This window comes from Mustela erminea, chromosome 2, assembly GCF_009829155.1.
Source record: "Mustela erminea isolate mMusErm1 chromosome 2, mMusErm1.Pri, whole genome shotgun sequence".
NCBI classification, from domain to species: domain Eukaryota; kingdom Metazoa; phylum Chordata; class Mammalia; order Carnivora; family Mustelidae; genus Mustela; species Mustela erminea.
Genome location: NC_045615.1, coordinates 75,912,017 through 75,935,245, shown reverse-complemented (window position 1 = coordinate 75,935,245; position 23,229 = coordinate 75,912,017). Strand labels below are relative to the sequence as shown.

The 23,229-nt window shown below is 38.0% G+C and overlaps 1 protein-coding gene across 1 annotated transcript; it reads left to right on the top strand.

The window, feature by feature from the left end:
- Positions 1-256: 256 nt before the first annotated feature.
- On the top strand, positions 257-7,303 carry MAD2L1 (mitotic arrest deficient 2 like 1). Its single transcript, XM_032333305.1, has 5 exons — positions 257-472; positions 1,404-1,550; positions 4,581-4,701; positions 5,679-5,782; positions 6,476-7,303. The coding sequence occupies exons 1-5, from the start codon at positions 400-402 to the stop codon at positions 6,646-6,648; spliced, it is 618 nt and encodes a 205-aa protein (XP_032189196.1). The 5' UTR covers positions 257-399; the 3' UTR covers positions 6,649-7,303.
- Positions 7,304-23,229: the final 15,926 nt, after the last annotated feature.

Below are 23,229 nucleotides of genomic sequence, written 5' to 3'. Positions count from 1 at the left end.
ACAGCTTTGAAACAAACCAATTGTGCTCCCTGGTCGCTCACTCCGCACGCCTACGGAGCGGCCACTAAAGTCAGGTTTCCGCGTCTCCTTCCCACAGCGTCGTCTACAGACCACAACTCTTAAGTGCTCAACCAGGACTCTCCGGAGCGGGACGACCGGGAACGCCGTGAACACGCCCACCCACTGCGCCTGCGTGAGGGGCCTGCTCCGTCAGGCGCACAGAGGACCTGCAGGACCCGCCGCGTGGGGCGGCGCCTAGAGGCTCGTCGCGCCTGCGCGGAGGGCCGGACGGCGCGCTGCGTCGTTACTTTTGAAACGAGTGGCGGGGAATTGGTGTGTACATCTCTGCTGCCGCTCTCTGCCGGGTGGAAGCTCACTCCTTCGTCTGTAGGACCGGCCATGGCGCTGCAGCTTTCCCGGGAGCAAGGCATCACCCTGCGCGGGAGCGCCGAAATCGTAGCTGAGTTCTTCTGTAAGTTCTCCTCGCGCAGGCCGGAGGGCGGGGAGAACTGAGACCAGGCCGCCGGGTAGGCCCGTGGCTCTGCCACGGAGGAGGGGGGGGGCGGTGGGGGGTAGGGGGGCCACCGAGATGCCTCCCGTTAAGCTCTGTCTGCCTCCGCCTCCTGCGTGGCGGGAGAATCTAGGAAGAAGCGTATGCAGGCGCCGCCCCCGGACGCGTTGCTAATGGTGGAGCAGGAGGCCTAGGTGCTGCTGAGGCCTGCCTCGCGGCATAGCCCCTCCACCTGCAGCGTTGCTTTAAACTGCAGAGCCTCCGCACTTCCCACCACCGCCCCCAACCCCGGCCTCCGCGACTTAAGGCAGAGTACTGCCGGGTGGGGCCCATTTATATTTTTGACAACCCCTCAGCCGCGTTTTGATTCCGGTATTGGAGGTGATGGATTAGATTTAGGAAACGCTGTTTTGGACTAGGCCACTTGTACCTTCAGATAGACTCTGGCAGGACTTGTGAGGAGAAAGGCGGGGAAAAGAGGAAAGCTTGCTGAGAGCATTGGAGGGAGCAGTTAATTAGTTGCTAACTCAGATGCAGAAGCCTATTGTGACCCCCTCGAACCGCATAATCTGAATTGGGACTTGGATTACAGTGAGCTGTAGTACTACTTCGACAGTAGATAAATGCATTTAGAGGTTTTTCTTTTATTGCCACAGAAATGTAGGTATCATATTCTCTTACTTAGAAGCAAGATTTTAAGGATGTTTAATGCCACCTTTTACCTACTGTGCTTTCAACAAGATGCCCCCAAACACATGTTACTACTATTTACAGTTTACAGGCATTTACAGTTTTATACCATTAATGAAACGGCAGCCACATCTGAAAGTATTTTATTTTCCAGAGTTACAATGTGATAATGACTTTTCTTTAACATTCCTGTTGTTTTCAGCATTTGGCATCAACAGCATTTTGTATCAGCGTGGCATATATCCATCTGAAACCTTTACTAGAGTGCAGAAATATGGACTCACCTTGCTTGTAACAACTGATCCTGAGCTCATAAAATACCTAAATAATGTGGTGGAACAACTGAAAGGTATTTAATTGTTGAAAACCATTTTGAGTTTTGCAGGCCTTTTAGGACTGTTTTCTAGCATCTTGGTGGTCATTTTTCAGCTCTGTACAAAGAGGTGTAAAACGCTACAATCCCAAATACAGTGATTCTTAATGGGAAGGAAACAGATAATACATAAATTGAAAGAAAGTCCACCCTTCCCATACTGCATTGTGAGTGGGTTGAATATTTTGATGTTAGGAATCTGATATGGCTTCACAGAACTGTCTCCATCCACTCCCTTAGAAATGATTTTTGCAGTTCATGTAGCCAGATAGAACCAAGTTCGAATTTTACGTACTATGGTGGTGGTCATTATTGGAGAAAAATCCACCATATATTTTTAACATGATATATTTTCTGTAGCTGCCTAGAGTTTAAAGCCATCGTTACTTTAAGATAAAGAAAAATAAAAGTAGATCCAACCTAGGAGCCAAACTTAAAAAAAAAAAAAAAAAAAGAACTACTAAGTAATAGAGCACCTAATAGAGTTTTCTTATTTTTTGCATATTTTCATTTGTCTTTTTTTAAATCCTTCTTAGAAGTCAGTCAGCCTTTTCTATGTGAACACTCATTGTTTTTTCTTTAGCTCAAGAAGTTACTGAATTGAATCAGTACTTGTTCTCGATCTATTCCTACCCCCCCCCAATATTTTTCTCTACTTAGTATTCTCACTTGTAATTTTTCTATGTTGTAGAATATTTCTCTCTAGGTCCCCATTTGCTCTTCCAAAACTAGTTCTAAAAAACACTTAGAGTAGTCATCTCTCTTTTTTTTTAAATTTGTGAGTCATACATACTTTTTTTGTTATCAAGAACTTTATTTTTAAAATTAGATTAATTGTATTTTTATTATCTTCAGGGCTAAATCACCCATACTCATTCATAGAGCTGTACTTAGATTATTTAGCCTGAAACCTGTAAGCAACTAAGAATCTTATGTCATCGTAATTTAATGGAGAGGCAAGCCCCACCTAAGCTACTGGTTTTTGGGTTGTCTCCTTTAAGACTGCACTGAGGGGCACCTGGGTGGCTCAGTGGGTTAAGCCTCTGCCTTTGGCTCAAGTCATGATCTCAGGGTCCTGGGATTGAGCAGGGAGTCTGCTTCTTCCTCTTTCTCTGCCTGCCTCTCTGCCTACTTTTGATATCTCTCTCTCTCTCTCTCTCTCTGTGTCAAATAAATAAAATCTTAAAAAAAAAAAAAAAGACTGCACTGAGGATATTTCACCTCAGGTGTATGCAGACCTTCCTTTACAATTTCGCCCTTTTATTTTAGTTAAAATGAAGGAATTACTCTTCTTAGAGGCAAATTGTTCAGTATATTTGAATCTCCATCCCTCTTGCCTTTTTAAGGACTTCAGTTCTCTGGTATTTTTGACTTCTTTGTTTTGAGTTATTTTCATTGGTTTCATCTGTCTTCAGTTTTAAAAGAAAAAAATGTCCACGCATCCCAATCCTTAAGTTGCTACCCAATCTCCTCCTTTTCAGAGCTAAATTGAGAAAAAGTTGATATGTCAAAGGGTAAGCAAAGCTGACAGCCCATATCCAGCAAGTGGCCTATTTTTGTACTGCCTGCAAACTAAAAATGTTTTCAGATTATTAAAGGGCTCTTTTTTTTTTAAGACTCTGCAACAGAGACCTAGGTGGCCCACAAGCCCTAAATATTATAAAATTGTTTTTATGTCTTAAAAAAAAAACCTGCAGACTCCTGAGCATGCTATCCCAATTTCCAAGATTAATTCAGGCCTCGTCCTGAGGCCCTTTTCTTACTATAATCTCTCTCTAGATGATCTATGACATGTACATAGCTTCACCAACAGCCTTTGTTTAGTTGACTCACAAGCATACATCCAGCCCAGTTCTATTGTGCTCATAGATTTAGTGGCTCCCTTGATAGCTTCACATGGCTATCCCAGTGATACTTGAAAACTAACCTTAAGGGGCTTCTGGCTGGCTCAGTCAGTGGAGCATGCAGCTCTTGATATCGGGGTTATAAGTTCCAGACCCATGTCGGGTGTGGAGATTACTTAAAATCTTAAAAACAAAACTTAAGCATCCTCTCCAGTTTGCAGTCTATTTCTCAATGAATGGATCAACCATCCAACTAATGTTATAAACCAGAAAGCTGGGAGCTATCCCTGAGTCTTTCCCCTTCCTTTCTCATAAGTAATCAGTAAATCTTAACAGTTTTAACCATGAAATCTCTTGATTCTATCTACTGATCCATCTCTACTAGTTTATCCTGTAAGCCTTGTTTCCTCTTGCTTGAATTGCTAATTAATAAATGTCTCTGGATCCTCTCTTTACCTCCACTCTACTTTCCACATCACAGCCAGAAGGATAGTTCTGAAATACAAGTTTAATTTCATCACAGCATACTTCAAATACAGTAATGACTTTCCTGGTTCAAGTATTACTTCTTTTATTTGGCCCACATGGGCTTACATGGCCTGACCCATATGTATCCTGCACAAACTGAACTTGTTCATTCGCCCCTTTCTTTCCTGTAGTTGGATTACCGTTCTTTCAATCATCGGGGCAGATGCTCTTCCCTTTTCAGTATTTAAGACCTGTGCCCTTTTCTGTATCCTTGTGCATATTTAATGGTATTTATTTGTAGAGCTGAAGTCAAGTGAAAACTCCCTGAGTCAGATTTTCCTGTATTCTCTCATTGCATCATATACTGTACTTTATAACATTTATCACAATTAATAATTTTTACATTTATTAGTGCAATGGTTAGATTAATAGCCGTATCCTGCATCTTCCCTTGGATTAGGGTGTACTGCATGTTCACTACTCTGTCTTCAGCACTCAGTAATATACATCTGGTATAAGTATTGAGAATTCGAAAACCAGAGCTAGGTTATTGTGGGACAGGTTTTCAGTACAAGTTGGCAGAGTTCCAAAATACCTAGTGGTAGGAATTTGCTGAGGGTAGAAAGTGAGACCTGGGAAGAGAGTTGTTTTGTAATGCAGTGAACCAAAAAAGATGCCTTGTTATGTATTGCAGATTGGTTATACAAGTGTTCAGTTCAGAAACTGGTGGTAGTCATCTCAAATATTGAAAGTGGTGAGGTCCTTGAAAGGTGGCAGTTTGATATTGAGTGTGACAAGACTGCGAAAGATGACAGGTAAGTATGAAATAAATTGCTTCCACTTTAATAGATTCTTTCCAAAACTGTTTTCTTTTACTAAATGAGTTCTAATTATATTGAACTAGTTTCATGTAAGGTCGTTTGTTTCTAAGTATATTAGATTTGATCTTTAATCTCCTGTGGAGAAGGATTGAGCTCACAAAAGAATTATGGCTATCATGGAGTTTTAGCATAATTGCCCATAGGCTAAATCCATAAATTTCAAACTTCAGTTATTTATGGTGCTATACATACAGCTACACATGGTATCTATCCTAGGTGGGCCACTTCATGAATTTTGAAAGGTACTTTTAACCATGAATTATTATCCTAAACTTTTCCCCATCTTACTCTATTTCATTTAATGCTACAAACTTCCTTAGACATTTCTTAAACTGAAATTTTTAGATCCTCTGGATGGGACATGCCCATCATTATATGCTAATTTCTAGCCTTGTCCTAGGCATGCTTACCTGTAAACTGTCTCTCATAATGTAATGAAGTTTGCTCCTGAAGTCGTCTTTGGTCTATTTTAGAAAATGTTTAATTATAAAAATAACTCCATACATAATTAACATACTTGAGGCAATAGGATATTAGACATTTAGGCATTACTAAAAATGCCAAATGATTATACTGATTAAGTATTTTAAATACTACTTCTTATCTTTAAGACATGCTGAAGTTTTCTTGACTTGAAGCACTTGGCAGCTTTTCTAGTCATCTGTTATTTAATGACCTGATACTAAGATCAACCCTAAAAAATCATTGGAAGGGTAAATGAAACAATAGAGATACATATTGTGCCTACTATGTTTCTTAAGGACATATATTTATATTCATGTTAAAAAACTCATTTTGAATGCATTACTTATTTGATTTTGAAAGCACTTAATCAGATAAATAATTTTACCAGTGTTTTAAATTACTTATTAAAAGTTAAAATGAATTAATTAATTTGGTTTCTTTGATAGTGCACCCAGAGAAAAGTCTCAGAAAGCTATACAAGATGAAATCCGTTCAGTGATCAGACAGATCACAGCTACGGTGACATTTCTGCCACTGCTGGAAGTTTCTTGTAAGTATGCTACAACTTCACATTGGCTTAAATTTGTTGTGGAAAAGACTAAGCTACTACTTTAAGAATTAACGCTTTTATTAAATTTTTTCTTAATTATCAATGTCATGTTACGTGAATTAGAAAAATGTTGTAAAGCTAAAGTAATGCTATTTGCATTTTATTTAGAAGTGCTAAAAAGGAAAGGAATGAAAGTATTTTACAGTAGTCACTCTTGAATATTTTGATGTAATTTATTTTTATTTTCTACATATTTCTGTGTTTATAATTAAGACTTATAGCTGTAATTGTGTCTTTTCTGAGTTACTCCTTCATTCATCAGATATATTCTGAATACCTTCAATATGTCATATGCCATTCTGGGTACTGGGATATGGCAATCACAGTACCAAGTTGTTATCTTTTCTGTGGCTTAGATTCATTCTGTCTCATGATTAATGATACACTTCCTGCAAATATTTTTAGTGGTTTTTCTCTTTAAAGAAAAGAAAATCGAGTTTTTCATAAAATAAACTAAAAGGAGTACAGTATGTTTTGTACTAAAATTTCCACTGAGGAAAAGCAGTTAGGTAAAGAGATCAAACTAACCTAGCTTTTCTGACACTATAGGTGGTTCAAATGTGAAAGAGACAGGAAGGGCAGTTGTGGTTTTGAAAAAATAATTGTACTTTAATGATCTTATCCCCAATTTAGGTTCATTTGATCTACTGATTTATACAGACAAAGATTTGGTTGTTCCTGAAAAATGGGAAGAGTCGGGACCACAGTTTATTACCAATTCTGAGGAAGTCCGTCTTCGTTCATTCACTACTACAATCCACAAAGTAAATAGCATGGTGGCCTACAAAATTCCTGTCAATGACTGAGGATGAGATAAGGACAGTGATGGTACTTGTAATTCTCAGATGTGGTTTTCCTGAAACCAAGTCAACTATAGTTGATACATTTTGTTTCGTTGGTTAATTTTTAGGTGGGGAAAACTTCTATTGAACTGTGCATAATTGTTCCATTTTTTGGTACCTGTATGACTTTATACAGGGTTGACATAAATTATTGCACATTGTTCAAAAGGGAACTTGCAGATTACATCAGCACTGTTATGTCAATTCCTTTGAAGGTGGTAACTGTAGATGGAAAACTATTGCTATAAAGCTAAATGCCTTTGGTCAAGTACCTTGACTCAGAATATAGGTTACAGAGATACTGCAATATAAAATACAACAAAAGAAGTCTCAATATTCACAGTCTTTATTTAGATCCTGAAATTATCTAATGATAATCTGTAAGTAATGAAATATTGTTCCTATTGGATACTTTTGCCATTTATTTCATTTGTATATTTTCCATATTGAAAACATTTCCAATTATTTGATTTTAATTTATATAACTTGAACCTACAAAGCTGTGTATATTGCCACTGTTTAAATTCCCGTGATATAGAACTCTTAAGAATTTTTTTATGTTTTACAAAATCAAGCTTTAAATAATGATGTAATAAAGTTAAAATATGTATGTTTTAAATTTGTCTTAACATATTTTTCTATTGGTGTAGTATTATCACAGTTAAATAGGATGGATTCAGTATAGCAAATAATATATTGTGCCTACCAGGGCCTACTAAAATCTGAAGGTACTTTCAATTTATTGAACAAGCTTTGATTATACCCCTTTAATCTTATAACTGTGGACTTAAAATAAGCATCATTCTTTGTATAAAATAATACATGTCATTTGGAATTAATTTGTTTTAGCATACCTTGGCCTGTAGAACTTTTCTATACTCCTAGCCTCATTGCCAGCCTACTTTTCCTTATTTTTCCAAGGTCAGTTGAAGGCAAACGTCTAAAAAGACTCTTCTAGTCTCTGTTCTAAATCTTACCTCATTTTAAAATAATTATGTGCTTAGTATCAGACACTATACTAAGCTCTTTATATGTATTAACTCATTAATCTTCACTGTCAAGTAAAAACACTAGCCTGTATCCATTCAATCAAGAATTGCAAAGTGAGCAACTGTTAATGTGCTAAGTAATGGGATGAACGAAACAGAGTCCGGGCTTTTCTGAAGTTTGAGATAAGAAGGAGAGGAAAATACATGGCAAGCTACCAGAAAGTAACTGCACAGGTTTATCTCATATGTATTTGTCTTTGTTATTTCACCTGAATAATCTGATCTCTTTGATCCTGTTGCCTGCTTGTTAAGAATAAAGGGCAATTCTTCTCTCAGTGCAAGACAAGTAGGTACCAATATTTGGTGATAGGTGTAATGAATGCTGTTGTTGTTGTCTCAAGCTCCTTGAGAATTGAAGCTATAATTGAGGTCCACCCACAGGTCTTTCTCAGAAATGGAAGTGATGTTGAATTAGGTAGTCAAGAGTCTGGTTTTCCAGCATAAGATGTAGTACAAAGTGGACACTAATACTGAATTCTGGGCTGTTCATAACCTCTCAACATGAAACATTAGGTTGAGAAGGAAAGCAGAAATGGAAAGTTAGTAAAAATATGAAGAGAGTTGAAAATCCTGAAACTACTTTTAGGATAAAAGTTTGAAATTCTTTTTAGAAAGAAATTCCAAGGTGCTTTTGGAAACACTGCCTCTGCTAAATGACCAGAAATAATGTGGTTCTTCCCCCAAAAAGCGTACTGGTAGAAACTTTCTTAATATATCATTGATAATATTCAAATTTCTGTCATTTATGTTTTTATTCACCAAATTAAATGATTCTAATATTAATCACTTTTAATTTGTGATTTCTAACATTACTGACTTCTACTGACTTTTCCCCTGTATACATTTTATATCAATCAGGAAATATATATATTGAAGTTTAGTAAGAGCCAAGCTATGAGCTTTATTGGTAAAACTCAGTTGGAAAAGCTTTGGCCTATGGCTCCAACTATACTTGTCTCACCCTCTTTCCTATACATTGAAGCTCACCTTAGGGAGATATTTAAACCAACGGGTTCAAGAATTGTGAATGACTGATGAGCACTGGGTGTTATATGTAAGTGATGAATCACTAAATTCTCCTGACACCAATATTACAGTATATGTTAATTAACTAGAATTTAAATAAAAATTTGGGAGGGAAAAAAAGCATGCATGACTTACTTCCACAACATGTTAAACCAGAGAAGCCAAGATTCCAAGAGCGTCTATAGGCCTGGCCTGGACTCTGACTCAGTTTTGCTTGCCATAGGTAGAGGAATGAAAACATGTTCCGATTGGGCCTGTCAAGGTCTGAAATAGAAATAGAAGGGACTGAACCACACTTGGTCTTCAGGATTCTTCTTGCAGTGTCATCAATTGGACAGAGAAGTCAAGCCTTCATGGGAATTTTACACAGAGGTATAAATGATCTCATGTATTAGTTGGGTTTTGCTTCATAGGAAACAACCACAGAATAACCATAAGCATTTTTTTTTTCCTGTTAAGTGTGGGTTATGTGGGGTTCTTGTCTTACTCTTAGCAAATCTGCAGGTCACATGTCTCATTCTACCATTGTAGGGGAAAAGGCTAGCCAGGACTCTTAAAACTTAGCTTCCATACTTTCACACTGACATTTTTGCCCACATTCCACTGATGGGGGCAAGTCTTGTGGCTAAACCAAAGTTCAGTGTGGAAGGGAAGTGTACTCCTCCCACAGTTTGGAGGAAGATTATGTGAAAATGTGATGAAAATGATATAAGGAAGGAACAGAATAGCTATAATAATGCTACATTGTAACTCGTATTTTCCACCAGATGTCACTAATGCTGCAATATTCAAATTAAGGTGAACTTTTGACTTGATAATATTCAGCTTTTCTTATTGGAAATTAACATTGGGGTTTCTGGCTACAAAAATATAAAGAGATCAGAGGAGGAAAACAGGTTCTGCTAGTGGCTAGGCACTTAACATGAATTATTTCATTTAAAGCTCATGCTTTAGTGCACAAGTAGAATTGCGGGATCAACAGGCATGCAGATTGCACCAGTTTTTAGAGTTTAGATGGTCTCTTGTCCATGACCAAGGAAGATCCACGGGCTTCTCAGCAGGCTCATCAAAAGGAGTGTTTCTTCACGTGTTTCTTAATGGCTCTTACTTTTACATCCTTTTAGCAATTGAGTGTCCAGAACCAATGGTTTTCATTTATCGTGCTTTACAAAACTCCCATGTTTCTTTGGGTGCATTTGTATTTACACTTAACACTCAGATGACTTTCACCAATGAAGGATAGGAATCAAAAGACAGAGGACTTAATCTTATAACTTATCTGTGTTGTTCAAAGAATAAAGTGTGCATTTGTGAGCAGTTGTGAAACACTTTCCCCACCAGTCAAACGAATTGTTCATTAAGTAACCTCAGTCACTCTTTAGGGAATTAATTTTTGGCTAAGATAAATAATTTATTTTTTTATTAAATATATGAAATTAGATTTTAAGTTACTTTGTTCAGTGTAACCATGATAAAAATTTGTATTGGAATAACTGTCGAATAGAAATGCTGCTAAATTTCAAATTTTATTAGCTACATTTTCTAAGAACAGATCTTTAAAGATCTTTCCATTCTTCATGAACATGGCTTTGAAAGCCAGCAGTATTAACTGATGCTTATTAAAAAAAAAAAAATCTAGTTGAGAAAGCTACTTAATCTTCATTAGAGTTGACAATCCTGTTCCAATCTGGCAAAAACACTGTAGCCTTAGCAACAAAACTATTAGAAAAGGCCTAGAGAGAAAAATGTCAAGAGTTGACCCTCTGATTACACAAGTCAGTTTATGTTACCATTTCACCTATTTTTGTGCTCTTACCATTTGATCTATTTTTATACTAGAGAAACATAATTTCATTTATTTGTATAAATTCCATTTTCATCTGCGTTTATCTGCACCATTTTGCTATGCAGCTTGTTTGCACAAACGAACACATCAGATCAAAATCTTTATTGTTTTGGCATTTTATCTGTGCTAAAAAAGGCCTCTGAATATAAGCATGACCACTCATGCTCCACTTCCATGCAAGGGAAAGATCCCAAACTCTTAAAAGCTATCTAGATATGGACATGCCCAGTGGATACCTAGACATGGATCTGAATTTCTTTCTGAATGGCAGTCTTACTGACACACATTTTCTTTGATCCTCACGACAACCCTAAAATGGGAGTTTTACCCATGTAAAACCTGAGATTCAGGGAGGCTAGGTAATTTGCCCAACTTTAAACATCCAGAATCTGTCCCCAGGCCTGACCCCAAGGCCAATATTCTTCCTATTATATCTCATCCCTTCTCAGAGACTAGGGAACAAAGGAGGGTGCCCCTGCTCCAGTGCACAGACTCAGCTAAAAAGACTAGACTGCTCCTTGATTGTAACCCCAAGTTGGGGAAGGAGAACTCAACAATATTAAGTACCAAGTTGTGTTAATCCTTTAAAAAATACTTTTTCCATAACAAGCGGTCATTAATTGTTTATATACACAGTATTTTGCTTGTTTTTCTAACTATGTGCTGTGTTGGAATTCAACCAGTTCGAGAAATAGAGGAGACAGAAGGCAGTTGAGATGTATGTTCTCATCCAAATCATGGATTTCCCTAGCCAAGCTGGGTGGAGTGAGGCTTAGGCCTCAAGCAGAAACAGGGTTTGCTACTACACCTCTGGAAATGAGCCGGGGAATGGCCAGGCAACTATAGGCATCCTCACTCAAGCCCACTCCAACATGGGAGTAAGAAGCCCTGCGTGCTGAATGCCAAGGACACAATAAGAAAGCACTTTACCGAGCTCCTGTAAATCTTAGAAAGATCTTTTCTGTGTTGCTTGGGATGGTGGGAGAGCCCAAAATATCTCTCCCAATACCACCTCTGTCATCAGGATCAGAGAGGAAACCTGGAGAGTAAGGTACATCCCTCCCAACATTTGCCAGCTTTTTGAACTTTTTAGTATATTACACTGTTTGTTCCACTGGCGTCACGTGAGTTGCTGTAGGTAGCATGTTCACAGGCATTTTTTTAAAAAAATAATTTTAGTCATGTATTTTAATCTGTATTTGGAAAAATGTATAACACATTTTAACACATTACCATGCACAAAGATTATGAAGTCCACACTGAATACTTAAAGAAAAACATTTCAATGTTTGTATGGATGGTGCAAACGTAGACAAGGTGTGATGGCCGCGCACACATGATGGAAGGCTGCGAAACAGTGCTGTAACCCATCGTGTTCCAGCACGGTGGGGGGCAGGACCAGGGCAGCCGCCCCCCTCAAAGGAGCTGAGCATGCTCACGGTGCTGCTGCGCTCACTCCTAAATTCTGCTTCTCCCTATGGAGTCCTGGAACTGCTGGAGGGCATCTTGCTTTCTGCCACAAAAGACTCAATCAAGCACTATGAGTCAGACAGAACTCCATGCAGCAGCCTAAGCTGAAAGTTCACTCTTCTATTTCTTGGGACAAAATATGTCCAGTCACATTGTCCAAAGTGGCTCACCAGACTTTATGAAATGAACACAGAGACTGTATCCACATTAAAATGTCCCAAATTTGAACAATATGAAACTCTTTTATGACTCAACTTCCCCTCAGACTAAATCCCTTCACAAATAAAAACCCATAGAAAGTCCAAATGACTTCATTCTCAGTTGTATACAGTTGGTTCAGTGTCAGCCAGAGGCTTTTACTCAGAGCCTGGGTTCCTAAGGCTGCAGCCATGTCCTGGGATTTCACAGAAATGGGTGTAGCTTCTTCAGCCTCTTCAAAGTTAGTTTAACTCTCTAATTAGTTCTAGTCTCCTAGGGGTCAACAGTCACAAAAGAAACCGCATCTTCACTATAGAAGTTGTCACAAACAAAACTGGTCCTCCAGTTCAGTGAATAGGTAATGTCATTTGACACTGCTGTTCTCAGCCAAAGAGCAAGGCAGGTAATTTAGCTCTCCTTATGTTGGAGACAACGGAGGACCTGAAACTGTTGGGTTTCATCCCATGACATGCCAGCCAGCGGCACCAGTGTTGAGTACACAGCTTCTCTAAGTCCGTATTCTCTGAACAGACGGTGCCCAGCAACAGTTGGGTTTCTATCTTTAATACATGTGTGTATTTCTTTGTTTTTGTTGTTACCGTTTTGTTTGGATGACGTGTATGGGACCCTCCCATATGTATTGCCTACTTTCTCTCAGAGAGTGACCCTTGAGACATCAATGCCTTCTTCGAAATTTAGATATTCTGGTTTCTTCGTGTTCTTGTGTCTCGTGTCTCGTGTCTCATGCTTTTGGCACTTGGGTGCAAGATGGTGGTCTAGAGAAAGGATTTACTCCCAAACTCCTCCAAGTGTGTTCTCTCCAGAACAGTGGAGTAAAGTACACTCTCCCCTGTGAATGCATGAGGGATGGGGTAATGAATGTCACCCTACTCCCTTAGCACAATGTTTAACTTCGTCATATACCACATTTTATTTATTCTGAGAATAGTAATTGTCATCACTCTTCCACAGACTTTTCATTTCTACCTGGGCAGGTTGAGTTGGACCTGGCTCGTAAGCGGTTGTCCAGAACCAAGTTTCTAAGAAAATAAAATACCACGATCACAGTAAGAGCCAATGAGCCAGGATTGTTCTTTGTCAAGAAGTAACAGAAGGTTAACAAAGTTTAGCAAGACTTTTAGAAGATTCTAGGGATCACAGATTAAAGTAGTCAAAAGTTAGTATTCCAAAGAGTTGCGCCATTGAAAAGATAGAAGACAAGCACAAACAAAAAAGATTCCAAACTTAAATTCAGTGCAGAAATTTTCTGTTCTTTCACTCCTTCCTGTCCCAGTGGGATCTGACCACTCGTGTAAGGAGAAGGACTGCAGCTGGACAGGAAGTGAAGCCAAGAGCTGCAGCTGCAAAAAGTTTTTTTTTTTTCTTTTAACTTTTATGGTGTAAAATTAATACATACACACATTTTTAAAAATCAAGCAGTACAGAGTGGTACCAAATGAAAAGTAAATTCTCTGCCTGAACTTGTTCCCTATTTTTGAATATTTTCTGTTTTGCTGGTGGTTATCACAATACCTCTGAAACCTATGTTAATACTTCCATTTCTTGCTCTATCAGTTTTAAATAGCATCTACTGAAAGATGAGAAATTTATTTCTTTTATCCATCCACTTCTACACTTTCCAGTTACATTGCTTTGGTTTTTCTCATGATTATCATTTTAAAGTATAGCTTAAGTCTGTATTTTTTAACATCAATTTTGGACAGTATATTTTGATTTTTTGCTGTAAAACTAAATAGGTGAAAAAAATCTGTGACATTATCTTTCACATCTCTCTGCTGCCTTAATATTCAGACTTCCATTTTTTATATATTATCAATGTTAATATTAGATTCTCTTTTATAGTTATTGTCTTCCAAGTTTTGTTTATATGTTGATTCTGTTAATATTAGATTCTCTTTTATAGTTGTTGTCTTCCAAGTTTTGTTTATATGTTGATTCTACCGATTAAAATAGCATTTCCATTATTCCAATTATTAAATTACTCCTTACCGAAGGACGAAATAGCTCAACATAATGGAGAAAGAAAGGGTAATCTTATGTCATTAAAACTGAAAGATGAATGTTCCAAGTGTCAAGTTCAAATGGGATTATTTAAATTCAATCTTTAAGACTTTCTATTAAATTTAATTTGGCCGATGTTACCTTTAATTTCCCAAAAATCTTTCTTTATCTTTATTCTTATTTCATAGCCACCCGTTCTTTGCCTTCTTGACTCTGAAGATGTTAGTTGGTTTTGTTTTCTTAATCAGTTTTTTTTTTTTCTCTCCTGTTCTCTTACTTGTTTTCTTTAGGATTCAACTGTTATAATATCTGTTCTAATTGGATCTTCTCATCTTTGTTTTTCACTTACTCTTAATTTTACAGGTCCCCCCCCCCATATACATGAATGATGAGAAAGGTTGACCAGTATTGGTAGTAAGATTTGCCACTGTGGTATTAGACCTCTTTCTTGAATGAAAAGATGGATGGCAGGGTTTATGTGCATATAAGCTAGTAGTACTATTTTGGGGTACATTTAGGTATTTTGTTCACCATGTACATTTTGAAAATTGACTTTTAAAAATATTACATTAGGGGCGCCTGGGTGGCTCAGTGGGTTAAGCCTCTGCCTTCGGCTCAGGTCATGATCTCAGGGTCCTGGGATCTATCCCTGCATTGGGCTCTCTGCTCAGCAGGGAGCCTGCTTCCCCCTCTCTCTCTACCTGCCTCTCTATCTACTTGTGATCTCTCTATATATATCAAATAAATAAAATCTTTAAAAACTTACATTAAAATATCATCTCTTATTTACTTAGTTTTTTGGTGCATCTCCAATTTTTTGTGCCTGGTTTCACTCACGGTAGTGTCTGCTTTGGGCCAAGGGCCTGAAAGGTTAAATGTATTTCCAGTATGGTCAGTAGAGGGCAGCAAAGGGTAGTAGAGTGAGCAGTCACTGCCAAGGCCTGGGCATACATTTTTCCCTCTCTTTAAAGAGATAAAAATCAATTCGTGGTAGGAGAAAGTCCAGAGTGCCAGACTCAGGAGAGAAATTACTCATAGGGATACCGATCCAGGATGGGGATCAAGCTGAGGAAGTACAATTTACAGCCTGGTATCTATCATAGGGATGTGAACCACTAGACATCAGGACGGGAATCATTAGACTTTCACAGTCCTGACTCCTACTCCCCGCCTATCTAAAGCCTAAGATCTGGATCCGTAAAATAACAGGAGTCTCCTGTCCACTTTGGGAGCTGATGCAAACTTCCTATCTGAGAGTTAGGACATGGAACCAACAGCGGCTTAGGATTCCACAACCAGCCATTTCAGGGAGGAGAGACAGAGTGGGATATGGGCACCATATACAAACACTGACAGTTGGTAAAAACACTCACATTTGTCAATTAAATAACATGGGAGCCAACCTAAATGGGATGTGGCTTAAAATATATTATCTTTCCTCCCCCAGAAGGGAAACATTGTTTAGGTGAGGAAAAACTATATGACTTTGAAATTTGACATATTTGACTCTACAGATATCAGGTATGTTGTTCTCAGTTACTTAACTTTACTAAGCTTCAGTTTTTCCATCTATAAAATGGAAATAATGATCCTTACCTCACAAATCTGCTGCAAGGAAATGAGATGATACCCATAAACTGCCTGGCAAAGAACTTGGCAATTTGTTGTTACTCAATCGGCATTACTACCTGTTCTTTTTCTCTGCCTTTGGTCTTGGGGAAAATGCCCATGATATTGTTGCTATTTTTGAATAAAAAGTCTCATTGTCTCCTATAAGCATAACTAAATTATTTGAAGGATTACTCTGTGTGGTATCATTCTAACATTTCTGCAGTATAATCTCATTTAATTTGCATAACAAACCCAGGTGCTTTTATCATTGTCATCTTGAGTTTATAGATGAGCACATCCAGGCTTTAGAAGTGTAACTGGTTTACCCAGTGACATGTAGATAATAAATCATGAGCAAGGATTACAACTAGGTAATTGGATTCTAGAGCTCATGCTCCTGACACTAAAGAATGTTTTCCAGTATGCACACTTAATCAAAGATTTAACATTTTAAGGGAAGAAATCAAAGAAGAAATTAAAAAATACATGGAGACAAATGAAAATGAAAACACAACAGTCCAAAAACTTTGGAATCCAGCAAAAGACTTTGGAATCCAGCAAAAGCTGTTCTACAAGGGAAGTTTATAGCAATCCAGGCCTACCTCAGGAAGCAAGAAAAATATCAAATAAACAACCTAAACTCATATCTACAGAAGCTAAAAAAAAAAAAAAAAACACAAACAAAACCCAAAACCAGCAGAAGAAAAATAATAAAGATTAGAGAAGAAATAAATGAAATAGAAACTTAGGGGGAAAATAGAGCAGATCAATGAAACCAGGAGCTGGTTTTTTAAGAAATATCAACCATATTGATGAAACTTTAGCCAGACTCTAAGAGAGAGAGAGCAAGATGGGAGCGTTGGGGGGTGGGGGGACTCACATAAAAGAGATCAGAAGTGAAAAGGAGAAATGACAACCAAAACCACAGAAATATGAAGGATTGTAAGAGTATTATGAAAAATTGTATGGAAACAAATTGGACAAGTAGAAGAAATAGATAAATTCCTAGAAACATATAACCTCCCAGAACTGAATCAGGAAGAAATAGAAAACTTGAACAGACATATTACCAGCAATGAAATTAAACCAATAATCAAAACACTCCCAACAAACAGAAGTCCAGGACCAGATGGCTTCACAGGTGAATTTTAGCAAGCATTAAAGAAGAGTTAATGCCTATTCTCAAACCAATTCAAAAAACAGAAGAAGAAAAGCTTCCAAATTCATCCTATGAGGCCACCATTACCCTGATACCAAAACCAGATAGAAACACTACAAAAAAAAAAAAAAAGAGAGAGAGAGAGAGAGAGAAAGAACTACAGGCCAGTATCTCTGATGAACATAGATGCAAAAATCCTCAACAAAATATTAGCCAACCAAATCCAACAATACATTAAAAAATCATTCACCATGACCAAGTGGCATTTATTCCTAGGATGCAAACATGATTCATTTTCACAAATCAATTAACATCATACATCACATCAAGAGAAAAACACATGATCATTTTAATAAATGCATAAAAGCATTTGACAAAGTACAACATCCATTCATGATAAAAATGCTAACAAAGTAGTTTTAGAAGGAACATACCTCAACATAATAAAGATCATATAAAAACCTATGACAAATATACTCAATGGTGAGATACTAAGAGCTTTTCCCCAAGATCAGGAACAAGACAAGGATGTCCACTCTCACTTCTTTTATTCAGCATAGTACTGGAAGTCCTAGCCCCAGCAATCAGAAAAGAAGAAGAGATAAGCAAAATCCAAATGGGTAAGGAAGAAGTAAAACTTTCATTATTTGCAGGTGACACGATACTATATATAGAAAACCCTCAAGACTCCACCAAAAATAAACTAAAACAGATAAATGAGTTCAGGAAAGTCACAGAATACAAAATCAATATACAGAAATCCACTGCATTTCTGTACACGAATAATAAAGGAACAGAAAGAAAAATTAAGAAACAGTCCCATTCACAATTACATGAAAAATAGTAAAATACCTAGGAATAAATTTGAAAAAGGAAGTGAAAGATCTATACTCTCTCTGAACACTTTAAAACACTGATGAAAAAAATTGAAGACAACATGAATGGAAAAATATCCCATGCTTATTGATGGAAGAACAAATACTTTAAAATGCCTCATACACCAGCAATCTGCAAACTCAATGCAATCCATATCAAAATATGAATAGCATTTTTCACAGAACTAGAGTAAATAATTTTAAAATATTCATGGTACCACAAAAGGCCCCAAATAGCTAAAACGATCTTGAAAAAGGACAAAATTGGAGGTATCACAATCCTAGATTTCAAGATATATCACAAAGCTGTAATAAAACAAAATAGTATGGTATTGACAGAAGAATAGGCAATAGATGGGTGGAACAGAATAGAGAATACAGAAATAAACCCACGATTTTATGGTCAGTTAATGTACAACAAAGGAGACAAGAATATACAATGCAAAAAAGATAATCTCTTTAAAAACTGATGTTGGGAAAACTGGACAGCTACATCCAAAAGAATGAAACTGGACCATTTTCTTACACTATACACAAAAATAAAATTCAGAATGGATTAAAGACCTAAATATGAGAACTGAATTCAAAAAAGTCCTCGAAAAAAGCACAGGCAATAATTTCTCTGACACTGACTGTAACAATATCTTTCTAGATATGTCCCCTGAGGCAAGGGAAACAAGAGCAAAAATAAATTATTGGGACTACATCAGAATAAAAATCTTCTGCACAGCAAAGAAAACCACCAACAAAACTAGTTGACAACTTATTGCATGGGAGAAGATGTTTGCAAGTGACATAAAAGGCTAGTATCCAAAATATAAAGAAGTTATACAACTCAGCACCAAAACCCACAAATAAAACAATTTAAAAAATGGGCAGAAGACATGAACAGACATTTCTCCAAAGAAGACATACAGATGGTCAACAGACACACTAAAAAATGTTCAACATTACTCATCATCTGGGAAATGCAAATGAAAACCACAGTGAGCTATCACCTCACACCTGTCCAAATGGCCAAAATCAACAACATAAGAAACAAGAGGTTTTGGCAAGAATGTGGAGGAGAAAGGAGCTCTTATGCACTGTTGAAATGCAAACTGGTGCAGCCACTGTGGAAAACAATATGGATGTTAGTCAAAAAATTAAAAATAGAATTGCTATATGATCCACTACTGAGTATTTACCCCCCAAATAGAAAAACACTAATTTATGGGCTACCTGAGTGGCTCCGTTGGTTAAGAGTCTGGCTTATGATTTTGGCTCAGGTCATAATCTCTGGTTGTGGGATTGACCCCTACATTGGGCTCTGCACTCAGCACAGAGTCTGCTGGTAATTCCTTCTCCCTCTTCCTCTGTCCCTATTTACAGTAGCCAAATTATGGAGTCAGCCCAAGTGTCCACTGATAGATGAATGGATAAAGAAAATGTGATATATATATAGATATATATATATCTATATATATATAATGGAATATTATTCAGTCATTAAAAAAACCAAAATCTTGCCATTTGCAACAACATGGATGGATCTAGAGGGTATAATGCTAAGTGAAATAAGTCAGAGAAAGACAAATACCATATGACTTCACTTATATGTGGAATTTAAGAAACAAAACATATGAATAAAGAAAAAGAGACAAACCAAAAAACAGACTCTTAACTATAGAAAACAAACTGATGGTTATCAGAAGGGAGGTGGGTGGGGGGAATGGGTGAAATAGGTGATGGGGATTAAGAGTACACTTATCATGATGAGTGGTGAGTAATGTACAGAATCGTACCTGGATGGCTCAGTTGTCAAGCGTCTGTCTTCGGCTCAGGTCATGTTCCTAGGGTCCTGAGATCGAGCATGGGGCTCCCTGCTCAGCGGGAGACCTGCTTCTTCCTCTCCCTCTGCCCCTGCTTGTGTTCCCTCTCTCGCTGTGTCTCTCTCTGCCAAATAAATAAATAATATATTTTTTTAAAAAAAGAATTGTTGTATACACTATATTGTAGACCTGAATCTAATATAATGCTGTATGTTAATTATACTGGAATTAAAATAAAATAAAGACAGGAAATTTAAAAGAAAAAAACTGAATTAAGAAAATAGTCTTGTCTTTGCAACATGCTTAAAAATGTTGGTATTATGGGCATAGGACCACCTTATACTCTCTCTTCTATTTGATATTTAGGGTGAAAAGTTAAGTGTTCAGTGAAATTGATGAAAACAGACCCTATCACTATTACTCTATTTAGGGCTCATTCAACAAATTAACACACATAGCAATGGTATTTTGGAAGAAATGAAGCTTAAGCTATTACTGTAAAGGTAACTATTACATGACTAAGGAAAGCTCCCTTTATCTTTCTAAGAGAAACTTTCCTTTGCTTTACTACAAGGGAAGGATAGTATCAGAACACTACATCTTTCTCAATTAATTCCTGGAAACCAGTTCCTCACAATCCTGGTTACATATAAGAATCATTCAGAAAGCTTTTTTAAAATACAGGTTTTTCCGGGTCTGATGAATCAGAACCTCTGGGGGAGGAGGTTTTAGGAGGAGCGCCTGAAAATTTCCCCCAAATAAGTCTGATGCACGTCAGAATTGATAAGCAGGAACTAGATTCTAGAAGGAGAGAAATTTTCCTGGCATCTAAATCTGTAACCTCTCTGAAGGAAGAGGCAGAGAATGGGACAAAATCTGGGAACTGGGGAAGGTTCAGAGATAAGTCTGCCTACATTTTTACCTTAAATAAATGTTGACAGATGCTTGATGGGAGGCCTGAAAGTGTTGGCAATGAGCCTCCATGGTTATAATACAGTGAAGCATGTCCAGAGTAGCACTTACCCCTTTTAAAGTGGTGAGAAGGAGTGCCTGGGTGGCTTAGTCAGTTAAGCTTCTGACTCTTGTTTTTGGCTCAGGTCATGATCTTAAGGTCGTGAGACTGAGCCCTAGGTCAGGTTCCATGCTTAGCACCATTTGTGCTTGTCTCTCTCTCTCTCTCTCTGGTGCCCCCCACCCCAAATAAATAAATAAAATCTAAAAAAAAAAAAAAAGTGGTAAGAAGTCTGAAGACCACTATCTACAGACTTGAAGACCACTATCTACATGTCTCTTCTGTGCTAGTTTGGTTTTAAGATGAGAGGCCTCAATAAAGTCTAAAAGGACTATCAAACTTGTGCTCTCATCTCTACCTACTTTTTCAGGTTTATTTCATGTTCCTGTACCTTCTGCCCGTGTCTCCAATCTAGCAAACTCTTCCATGTCTCTGAAATGTCACATATTTACATTCTGTCCCATCACCTGAAAAATTTATCTTCCCTCCCAACCCACTTCTCTTCTTGTCACCTCCCTCTTCCTTCCTCTTTTCTCTCCTCTCTCTAATTAATCCCAAATTACTCTTTAAAGCTTATTTCAAATGAGCTCTTTTTTTTTTTTAAAGATTTTATTTATTTATTTGACAGAGAGAGATCACAAGTAGGCAGAGAGGCAGGCAGAGAGAGAAAGAGGAGGAAGCAGACTCCCTGCTGAGCAGAGAGCCCGATGCGGGACTCGATCCCAGGACCCTGAGATCATGACCTGAGCCGAAGGCAGCGGCTTAACCCACTGAGCCACCCAGGCGCCCTCAAATGAGCTCTTCAATGGAACCTTCCTCTCCACAGTTGAAATCAGATGTCAGGTCTCTCTTTTAATTTCTCATCTCACTCTTTAATTTTTCTCTGCAGTACTTCCCAGAGTGTGGTGTTACAGTTATTTATGGCACTCTGTTTAATGTCTGCCCCCTGCCCCCATATTTAAATCCTGGTTTTCTAAGAGTTGGGCCTGGCTCCCTGTTGCTCAGACCTATTAAGAGCCTTTCTCCTAGAATGGGTTCAAACACTATCTGTTGAATGGATGAAGTAAATGAGAGAGACTATTTTAAATCATGCCTTTTCCCCTCCTTCCATGCCAGAAAACTCTTTCATTCACCCATTCATTAGAATTTTTGAATTCCTCCAATGTGCCAGTGTTTATGAGAATTAAATGATAAATCAGACATAGACTCTTTTCTTGAGGTCCATAGAGTTGAGTTGAGAGTAAAAGGGAATTTACATACCTGGTATAGGTGTCTTCAAGGAAAACCATAGACTTTGTTAGTAGGCTCCAATTTCAGTCCTCCACAGTTGTCAAAGGAAAGATGCTGTCCATGTGAGAAGAGTGGGGGGTCCTCATGGGAAGCTGGGTGACCTCCTGAGTAGGCTGGATTTGAATCTTTCATTTTACATCACAGCACTTGGATTGAAAGTGTCTAACGTGTCTGTTCAGCAGTTGCCTCAACTGTAAAACCGTCAGTTTCCCAGTGGTCAAGGAACACCGTCTTCATGGAAAATGTTTTTAACAGACTACTGTAGGTTCTCTAACACTAAGTTGATGTCCAGATGGGAAATAGATGTTCAGCATCACTAGCCATTAGGGAAATGCATGTTAAATCCACAGGGAGATATCACTACACAGCTACCAGAATAGCTAAAATAAAAAATGACAACACCAAGTGCTAGGGTGGATGTGGGGAAACTGAATCACTCCTACAGTACCAGTGCGAATGTGAATTGGCAGAACCATTCTGGAAAACAGTTGGACAGTTTCTTAAAAACAAAACAAAACAGAGCAGCTAACCCTAGGACCTAGCAGTTGGAGTCCTGGGCGTTTTGTGCCAATGGTGGCACAAAAACCTGTACACAGCTGTTTCCAGCAGCTTTATTAGTGACAGCCCAAGCCTGCGGATAATCCAGAACCCTTTCAGCAGGTGGTGAAGCAAACTGTGATACGCTATTACTCTGGCATACTACTAAGAGACACAAAGAAATGAACCACAAGCACCTGCAGCAAGCCAGGTGCCTCCTGTTATGCTGAACGGACAAAAGCAAATCACAAAAATTTTACATACCCTATGATCCCATCTGTATACCATTCTTGAAATGGCAAAATTGTACACATGGAGAAGAGATTTGTGACTGCCGGGGATTAAAGAGGTCATGGAAGTGGGAGGAAGTTTGTGTGGTGTTAAAAGGAAGGATCCTTGTGGTGATAGAAGTGTCTGGAAGTCTCTATCTGTAATATATTGGTGTAATTTCTCTGTCTTCTTTCTTATAGCCTCACATAAATGTATAGTTATTTCAAACTAAAGAGGTTTACTTTTAAAAAATCAAAACATGCTGGCCAAACTGGGAAACAAGTATGTCAGTTTGGCAGTTATGACATGAGCCTTAGATCCGTGATGTCATAATGGCAGTGATCTCAGGCTACTGTGGAATCCTGAGGC

Excerpts from the sequence above, each read along its gene's own strand:
- MAD2L1 (XM_032333305.1), top strand. The coding sequence starts at position 400 with ATGGCGCTGCAGCTTTCCCGGGAGCAAGGCATCACCCTGCGCGGGAGC. Across the intron at positions 473-1,403 it reads AATCGTAGCTGAGTTCTTCT|CATTTGGCATCAACAGCATT; the intron begins GTAAGTTCTCCT and ends TGTTGTTTTCAG. Across the intron at positions 4,702-5,678 it reads AAGACTGCGAAAGATGACAG|TGCACCCAGAGAAAAGTCTC; the intron begins GTAAGTATGAAA and ends TTTCTTTGATAG.